The sequence below is a fragment of the Tripterygium wilfordii genome, chromosome 19, assembly GCF_013401445.1.
Source record: "Tripterygium wilfordii isolate XIE 37 chromosome 19, ASM1340144v1, whole genome shotgun sequence".
NCBI classification, from domain to species: domain Eukaryota; kingdom Viridiplantae; phylum Streptophyta; class Magnoliopsida; order Celastrales; family Celastraceae; genus Tripterygium; species Tripterygium wilfordii.
Genome location: NC_052250.1, coordinates 5,202,897 through 5,212,540, shown reverse-complemented (window position 1 = coordinate 5,212,540; position 9,644 = coordinate 5,202,897). Strand labels below are relative to the sequence as shown.

Sequence of the window (9,644 nt, the reverse complement as noted above, 5' to 3'; positions counted from 1 at the left end):
AATTGGACGTGAATTTTATTAACAGATTATTTTCCATCGTACAATTAATGAGGTGACCCAACTCACTTGGTGTTTGTTGGCTTGTACAAAAAGATCTCACCCTTTAGTAAATCAAAGTCCCGTACATTAAATGCACATGTACCAATAATCTTTAATAAATTGAGAATATGAACAATTCTATAACGTCTGTGTGAGTGTACAATTTTCCATATAGTCAGACTGGGAAAATTGACTCACAATTAGTCCTGATCAATACACTCCAAGTGTACTAGTATAGTAAGTTCAAGCTTTGCCGCTCTCCGTAACCAAGATAGGTATACTGAAATACTATACCACAGTCAAGCCAACGGTTTGTGCAATTTCGTCTTAGTTGTGATCGCTTACTTATATTCGATAGAACTTATGAATTGATCTTCCGTGTGCAAGCTCAGACTCTACACACCAATTCATATACCATATAGAATAAAAGTGTATTTTCTCATTTTAAATACTAAATATATTTTATTAAAATAAATAAATCGAGTTTGAATATTACATAAAATATTGGCCTTTAGCATACTATTCCTATCATTTAGATGCCACATCAATAAATCCGACGAATGCCTCATTGAAAGTGTGACTCAAGAGAGAAATGGGAAAAAATTGATAGTTTAAGGACATAATCAACTAAGTTCATAGTTCAAGGATAAAATCAAGAAAATCGTGATAGTTTGAGGACCTAAATAATATTTTTGCCATAAAAAAAGTTCAACAATAATATTTGCAATAATATCAAAACTCAAACAAGTATTCGTACTAGTATAGATTGTACAACCACAAGTGTGAACATTATTTTAAGTCCTTATATAAGAAAACCCATTCAACTTCTCTATAGAAGCATGAACTTGTCATTCACATCCTTTCAAAGCACTCTGCTTACACTCAACAATAATTTTATCAGTGTCATTTTTTACAAAAATATATTCAAACCCAACCTCAACAGCAAACCTGCAAAATGCACTCTCGAATTCAGAAACACCAGAGACAAAACATTGTACAATATAACTGATTATATTTAACCAATTCGAACTTAGTAACTCCTTCCCCTACTAGAAACAAAACCTTAAACAACATCCGTGTCAGAAATTTCTTACTCTTGATGATTAACTAAGTTGTCAATTGTACTACAGTACTACTAAAGGAACTAATATCAACAATACCACACACTCTATCATTATTGACATTCAAACATCTAGGGTCCATTTGGTAGAGCGGAAAGATTAATTTTCAATGTTAGTAAAAAAGTTGTGAAAAAAAAGCTGAGCTTAAAGTTATGGAATATGCTGTGAGATTCTTGGCAAACTAAAATCTGTCGCTAGCGGAAAAGTTGTTGAATTAAAGTATTATAATATTAATAATTATGATTTTATATTAATTTTTTTAAAAAATTACTATTAAATTAATCTAATAAATATATTTTTTTTATTAAAATTAATTTTAGGTATAAATTATTAAATATTTTTATATCAAAATTAAAATGATTATTTTAAATATTATTAATCATATAACTTATTTTTTCATTAAAAAACGTTAAGTAGAATAATAATATACATTAAATAAATAAAAATATTAAGTAAATGATTGTTAAGTAGAATAATATAATAATAAAATAAATAATAAAAAATGTTAAAACAAACTTGTGGGACAAAACGACAAAGTCAAATCTAGGTCCCATTTTATTGTACACTTTATCAACTTTAAATGGGACTCACGTGAATTTTTTTAAAAAAAAGAAGGAAATGAGAAATGCTATCCCAAAAGCTCCTATCCGAAGCTTCTGGGATGTCGACGGATCCGTCGGCATCGTGCCTGACATGAAGACATTGTTTGGTGTATAGGAAGCCGGAAGCGGCTCCGCTAGCAGATTCGCTTCCGCTTTCGCTATGCCAAACAGGCAGCTATTTTGCTTAACCATAACATTTACATAAGTCAGTGATATCTAACTAGCAATAGACAACATATTTTGTAAATTTTCATCAGTCAAGCATGTACTTAGAATGTTAACGGGAAAAAAACCATACATTTCTAGTATCAAAACAGCTCCAATTACCGTATACAAAATCAACAAAACTCTTAAAAGTCATACCAAGATCAATGCTGGTCATATCACTTAGTGAATTGCAATTAAACATTAAAATATGTGAACTTGAGATTGCAACAAATCAAAATTTAAAATAAAACACCACTACAAAAGCACATTTGTTAACAATTATGTATTTACGAAGATAAATTAAGGATCCCACAAATTAAACAAGATAAATTAATGTATATCTGTTTACAAAATATAATTCAATGCATATAATAAAACCATAATAAAAACTGTTGATAATATCGCTGGAAAATCAAAATCAACCCAAAACAACAAAAAGAAAAAATCAATCAAAGAAATTAAACAACTCTAATTAGTTCTACAAACTAAAAATTGAAATAGGATTCAAAGAAATAAAATGTTTCTTCTTGAATATCGAATCAACATGTCAAATAAAAAAACAAATAGATCTACAATTTTAGTATTGCAGAAAAATTAAATCATATCGAAAAAAAATTGACATTAGATATGCCAATTCAGAATCACAAAAGAATGCAATAAGAAACATATCTGCAAAGCGCATTCGTTAATAGAAATCGAAGATTAATAGACTTACGGCTCCAGTCAAAACAATAGAACAGAAAATGTTTAATTTGCTTCAAATCGTAAAAGGAGGGTCAATAAAAATTACTTTAAAAACTTGTTAAAACAAATATGAGTAGAGCTATTGAAATAAAAACTCGTTTGTTTTTGAGGGATTTATATTAATTATCCACCTATAAAAAAATTTATTAGATAATATCAATTTTTTTCAACTATACACGACTGCAGGAGAAACAATGCGAATCAGAGACGCACCCCAAATTTGTGAGGAGCAGTATTCTCTGTCTGTGGCTCAAAATTGACCAGCAACCATTGAGACACAGATAAGGTAGTGAAGTTTCTTGTACACACACATACACCTTACACTCTTCTAGTTGTCTCGAAGACGGTACTGGCCTCAACCTCAAACTCAAACTCACAAACTGATAAGAAACCAGGGAAGGCATGCCGTATGTGGACCTTCTGGATCCACTCAAATCAGGCTTTTCATTATGTCCTTGTTAATAGAGAAAATTAGTAGACGAAAAACCCATTTGGGTTTTTTTTTCAATTCCTTTTGACTTTTGCTCTTTTGCGTCATTTGCTGTTCGGTCTATGTGAAATTGAGCTTTTTTTGCATTTGGGTTGTTAAATTTAGATTCAAATTCGGTATTCTTTATCTGGAATCTGGGTTTTATTGAGGATGATGTCAATGACGTGCCGCAATCTTTATTTTGAAAGGACTGTGCTTGATTTGGTTGCTTGTGGATGTTCCTCCAATGCTTCTATAGAAAAGAATTCGGTGAAGAATCAAATCAAAGGGGCTTCGAGAAGTGCTAATAAAGACTATGGTCGGAGAAAATTGTTGTGCTGCAGGCGAGATATGGCTCCTTGTAGAGTTTTCCCAACGAAGACCCCAGACACTTTGCTTAATGGTTCGATGGCTTAGTATTGCTTACATTTGATTGGTAGTTGTTCTTATTCAATACGTTGCTTTGTATTCCATCTGGTCAGGAATGATATGGCTTGAACTCTGTTTGTGGTACTCTTTGCAACAACTAAAAATGGTTTTTGGTCAGAGTCTTGTTTTGTTGGCTGTATCTGTTGTTTTTGTTAACCATAAGCAAAATCCAAATCCTGATGGATTTATTTGCTTGAGAATACCATGGTTTAAAATTGTTCTAGTTACAGAAGCTATTTTTATTAGTTTTGTGATCTTACATTGGGGCCAGAGTAATCTTAATTATAATATTTGGTGTGACTCTGGAATAAATTTAGGAATTGCTCAAGGTTCTCCACCAGCTCTGGATTTGAAGAATGAACCAGACAAAACAATTTCACTTGCAAATTTGTTTGAAGCTGTTGCTGAAGACCTCCAAACATTGAACCAAAATCTCCGGTTGGTAAGTACTCATGTGTAATATTTTGTTTTGGTTTGGCTTTTTTTTTTTCATAACTACTTTGTGCTTTGATTAAGACTTCTTAGACTATTATTGTTGCCTGCTAAGTTTGTATTTATTATAGCTGAATATTTATTGAGGCTGTGTTGTTGTATGTTTAGAATTTGCATTTGTGAGACACTATATAGATGTGCATTTCCGTGGTCCTCCCCTCTTTTATGGCAACAAAGTTCTAACCTTTCTTCCTTGTTAATGAAGCAGAAGTAAAGGACTTTCAGAATACCTCTATGATTAAAGGCATGCGTTACAACATTCAAGAAAGTGTGCTGCTTGTTACTTGTATGCTTTACTAAGAATAGAAAAATGGCCATGTATGTTTTGGTTGCTTCCCTGGTAATTTAGTACTTTAGTGAGATGAAAATTTGGAGGTGGTCGCTACTCTTTCTTTTTTCATTTCCCCGTCTGTTTAGAAAGTTTTGGCAGGGTTGATGAGTAGGATAATTACGTGGTGATGTCTGAGCTAGAGGTTGAGAGATGCAGTAATAGTGTTTAAATGATTAAGATGGTTGCAGTAATAGGTTTTTAATGATTGTGCTACTAAGATAAAGGCGTATAATGGCTGTTATGGTACCTAGAGTTTTGGCAATAGTAGCATTGGTAGGTACCCATCATAGTGGTATGGCCAAGGTAGGTTTTTAACTATTAGAAAATAATCCAAATAATTATTGTTGAGGGCTTGTCTAACATACTTCAACTATTTGGGATTGAAGCTTTCATAATGATATTAATTATGAGTAAACTGAACTCTCTAAATTCATATATGGAGTTAGAACCTGCTTGTACGTGTGGATGGACCGTGCAGTCGTCTTTTTTTTGTTGGTAAGCGGGAGTGGGGGCTCAAACTTAGGTACAACCCTTCGAGTATATGTCTTAACCACGTCGGCAGAGGGGTTATTGGCAATACAATCGTCTTGATGTCTGTCTGCATGATTAAGATATAAAGCTCCCTAAAATTGTCATTGTAAGTGAAGCATACCGGGTATCGTCCTCATTGCTTAAGAAAGAAGACAGTTAAGTACATTTTAATTCTTTTGTGAAATCCATAATAAAGCGCATGAAACATCCATTTTCATTTCATTTGTTAGGTATAAGTCTCTGAAACTGCTTCCACATGTGCTGTAGATGCATGTTATTGACAAGAGGTTTACAGCATGTTGGAAGACATTTGTTGCTTCCTTCATCAAGCAAACTCCTACTTGTTTTATCGTAAGCCTTTAAGCATGTGTTCTTAAATTGTTTTGTTTCCAATTGAAGATTGGGGAATAGAAATGAAGGCCTAAGCATGTGGTTGAACTTCATAATGTAAATTAAGGTTAAATAAGGAGCTCTTGTTCTAGTGGTAGCCACTCATTATTTTGAATAGGTTGAAGGTTCGAATACTCCTACATGCTAAAAATAACTAATATTAAGACAGTGTAAAATATGTTTCTGCCCTTGCAATTATTCTGTTTAGGTAATCTTTTGTCTTATAAGTTTCTCAGACCTTTATTTTTGTTTACAAAACTTCGGAAACCTGCATATTACTTCAGGATTTTGGATATGAAACCTCACCATACTGCAAAAGTGCATCTCTAAATTTGGAACTGTTTTTTCAGAACAAGAATGGATATTTTGGATAACAAGTCGATTGCAGAAATTGACCATTGTGAAAGTGTTTCTTTTGGAGTTGTGATTCGTAATTCATCACTTTTTTTGCTACCTTATGGGTTGTGTGTGACTCTGGCCTGAAGTTTAATACCTTTGTCCGTGTCCTGTTGTGGCTGTTTTTGTTTGTAGATGCTCCAATTGCAGCTCCATAGAGTGCAAGTTCAACTTTGATCGGTTAATGTACCCATTAATTTCTATAGGTTAATGTGCCCATATCATCCATGTCAAAATGTACACTCATATCATCAAGCAATACACGATGATGTTTGTTGACCAATTATTACTCTAGATTGTAAAGATGCCAGCCAATTTTAGTACGTTTGTACAAGAGAAGGGTTAAGAATTGCAGAGAACCAAAAAACTATATGACACATTGAAATTATTTATCTACCGTGTTAATAGAAGTAAGAATAGTAACTGCTTCAGAGCAGGCTGGAAATATTCATATACATAAATGAACAAGGCATGTCAGTGTAATTATGTTGGAACTAAGTCGTATGGTTTCTCATCCATTATGGATGGACCTTTTATTGTAGCTGTTGTGTACATTCTCATCTCTTCTATGTTTTCAGGGAAAGGAGTTCCATGTGATCTGTTTGAAGTGGCACCGCCGTGAGATTTGTGCATAATTATTTTCTTAGAATAGGAGTAGTGCCTTTGCTACCTCCTTATTGTTGGATAGACTGGTAATTGGAACTTCACCTCACTGGTGCTGTAAATGGTTGCCATGTTGGATGACTTATAAAAAAAGTCTAATGGAAGAGTGTCCAATACCTTATTTTGATCTATTTTATTCTGGGCACACTGTTATTTCTCTACTTATTGATTTATGAATTTCACTCTATATCAGTATGTGGATCACTGTATAATGGACCTGCAATATTTGACAACCTCTTATGTCTCCAATCGTGTATCTAACAAATACGTTTGCCTAGATTGTTGGTGCAGAAAATCCCGTTTTAATGTCTGCAGCTGAGCAGATATTTGGTGCTGGTGGGAAGAGGATGCGACCAGCTTTGGTGTTCCTTGTGTCAAGAGCCACAGCAGAAATAGTTGGGTTAAAGTATGCCTTCTCGACTTTTCTTCCTGAAATTTTCTAGTAGATGGTGTTGCATCAACAAAATACTGATTGTAATGCTAATTCTAAATCCAGGGAGCTTACCACAAAACATCGGCGGCTGGCAGAGATAATTGAGATGATCCATACTGCAAGCTTAATACATGATGATGTGTTAGATGACAGTGATATACGAAGAGGTAACGCCTTTGGATTTCCTCCTGATATTCACTTGCGAAAAAATTTAATCATGGCACTGATGTACATTATTGCATAGATGTTAACAGTGTGGGGGAAATTATAGGAAAATTATTGGTAAAAAATGTTCCCAATCACCTGAATAGCACTTTACATCAAATTTGAACAACCGAACTGCTATGTCATATGAGAGAGCATGACCTTGGAATATAATGATTTATATTCTGCTAGATATGGGCCTCTCTCTTTGGAATATAAAAGAAGAGGAAGGCATCGGGTTTGAGAAGGTTTGAAAATTATTTTGGAAAACTTATTAGTGAGACCTGTGGAGAAATTCCACCATGCTTCACCCAATCGACACTTATCATTTGTTGCGTGAGATTTTTTGGAATTAATAGTGTTTGTTATGGCTATTAATCACTCAGGGAGACTCTTGGTGATTAGTAGTGTTGCTATTAATGGTTCTCCTTTTATAGTTTTCTGTCTCTCTGTTCTTGGGCTTCATGGAGAGATTCCATGAAGCTCAGAAGCTTGTTGCTTTACATGGCCTTAATAGTATGCAGGGATTCTCTTACAGCACATTTGGTTCATAATTGTGTGAGGTGAGCATGAGATGAGGAAGAGATGAGTGCCAGGTGAGTGTGAGATGAGTATGGGATAAGCATGGTCATGTTTGTCATAAAATAAAGAGTGAGCATGAGTATGAGAATATTAATAGTACAATTTCCATTTTACTTTTTTTTTCTTTTTAGAAAATAAAACAATATTTTATAACAAGTGAAAGGGTCTTTTACACATCAAAACTCATTCTCACCATTTTGGTGAGCTTGGCTATGCTCCACAAGGGAGAATAGAGGGTGGAATGAGTTTGGGATTCCACCCTCCAAAACTCAACTAAACAAGAGAATATACTAATTCCACCCTCATCTCACCCTCATTCCCCTCTCAAAACACCAACCAAATGCCCTGTTATAGTTTGCGTGGCTTTTCTTCTTTTATTCCCTTGCATTGTAATCTAGTGAGTTGTGTTTGTAATTGGCTTGTTCTATTTCTGTAATTTTGAGTAATTAAAGAAATTCTAAGTTGATATTTTTGGTGATCTTTATAGTTTTTTGTTGTGCATTCTCCAATACTGCATGATGCAGAGGATAATTGATGAATGCTCTGTTAAGTTGTTTCCGCAGAGCATACATGTATTTTTTTTGTTCTGAATTCCATACTGCTTTAGTTTTAATCATTTCAACTTGAGTTTGCTACTGCGTAATAACAGGCAAGGAAACTGTTCACCAACTATATGGCATGAGGGTAGCGGTTCTTGCTGGGGACTTTATGTTTGCTCAGTCCTCATGGTACCTAGCGAATCTTGAAAACCTTGAAGTCATTAAGCTTATTAGTCAGGTATATTTGATACATGGGAGAAGTGTGCATAATACTAGTATATATATAGGCGAACAGAAAGTGTGCTGTGTAGTGTTTTCCCTGTGACTTTGCTTTTACTCTTTCATTTTGCTACCTCTGCTGCAGGTTATCAAAGATTTTGCAAGTGGTGAAATAAAGCAAGCATCAGGTTTGTTCGACTGTGACGTTGATCTCGAAGAATATTTAACCAAGAGCTATTACAAGACGGCCTCCTTAGTTGCTGCTAGTACCAAAGGGGCTGCAATTTTCAGTGGAGTTGACAGCAGTATTACCGAGCAAATGTATGAATATGGAAAGAATCTTGGTCTATCTTTCCAAATTGTTGATGACATATTGGACTTTACACAGTCAGCTGAGCAGCTGGGGAAGCCTGCTGGCAGCGACCTGGCTAAGGGGAACTTGACAGCACCTGTGATTTTCGCTCTACAGAAAGAACCGAAACTGCGGGAAATCATAGAATCTGAATTCTGTGAGATCGGTTCCATAGATGAAGCTATTGAATTGGTCAAGAAAAATGGTGGCATTGAGAGAGCACAAGAATTAGCGAAAGAGAAGGCCATTCTAGCTATCCAGAATGTTCAATGCCTTCCTCGAAGTGCCTTCAGATTGGCTCTTGAGGAAATGGTATTATACAATCTGGAACGAATTGATTAGTGATAGTTGTTAGGAACTCAGGCAAATACACGAGGGGGTTGAATTTATCATGTAAGTACATTCAAGCCACTTTTAAAACTTTTCTAATAGGAGAACAATATTCTGTGGAAATCAAAAAATTGTTGACCAATTCAATCACAAAAAAGCAGATAGCATTACAAAACAATTAAACAAGAATTCCAAACCATCTCTATATGGTTGAATTTTTTATGTTTTTGTCCAATTTTTAATAAACTTAAATCTTTTGGTGAATCAATTATGATAGCTTGTTGATACAGAGACAAGCCAACCTCTTACACACTTGATTTTGGCTCAAGTGCCAATCACATTCCTACAAGTCTGAGTTTTTGATATAGCTAGAGGGTTAGACACTTGCGAGGCATTTGGTTCATACTTTGTTTTTGTTGATATAAATTATCGACAATCGAATTGTTGAGGATGAATGGGTAAATGTAAGACAAAACAAAGAGATTTTACCTGGTTCGGCTTTGAGCCTAGGTTCACGGTACAAAATGAAAATGATATTTTATTTATCACTTGTCATTATAGAGTGAGTCAA

General features: G+C 34.4%; 1 protein-coding gene across 3 annotated transcripts; it reads left to right on the top strand.

The window, feature by feature from the left end:
• The first annotated feature begins 2,880 nt into the window (after positions 1-2,880).
• On the top strand, positions 2,881-9,215 carry LOC119986060 (solanesyl diphosphate synthase 1, chloroplastic-like). Of its 3 annotated transcripts, none has more exons than XM_038830605.1 (7): positions 2,881-2,999; positions 3,392-3,585; positions 3,929-4,053; positions 6,693-6,820; positions 6,911-7,014; positions 8,283-8,410; positions 8,537-9,215. In XM_038830605.1, the coding sequence occupies exons 2-7, from the start codon at positions 3,534-3,536 to the stop codon at positions 9,083-9,085; spliced, it is 1,086 nt and encodes a 361-aa protein (XP_038686533.1). In that variant the 5' UTR covers positions 2,881-2,999; positions 3,392-3,533; the 3' UTR covers positions 9,086-9,215. The 3 variants fall into 3 exon arrangements, with proteins under 3 accessions (XP_038686533.1, XP_038686531.1, XP_038686532.1); XM_038830604.1 differs by lacking the exon at positions 2,881-2,999 and adding an exon at positions 3,101-3,120; XM_038830603.1 differs by lacking the exon at positions 2,881-2,999 and having other exon boundaries at positions 3,049-3,585.
• The last annotated feature ends 429 nt before the right edge of the window (positions 9,216-9,644 follow it).

Coding starts and splice junctions, on each gene's coding strand:
- LOC119986060 (XM_038830603.1), top strand. CDS start 3,354: ATGATGTCAATGACGTGCCGCAATCTTTATTTTGAAAGGACTGTGCTT. Junction 3,586..3,928: donor CCCAGACACTTTGCTTAATG/GTTCGATGGCTT, acceptor GAATAAATTTAG/GAATTGCTCAAGGTTCTCCA. Junction 7,015..8,282: donor TGACAGTGATATACGAAGAG/GTAACGCCTTTG, acceptor GCGTAATAACAG/GCAAGGAAACTGTTCACCAA.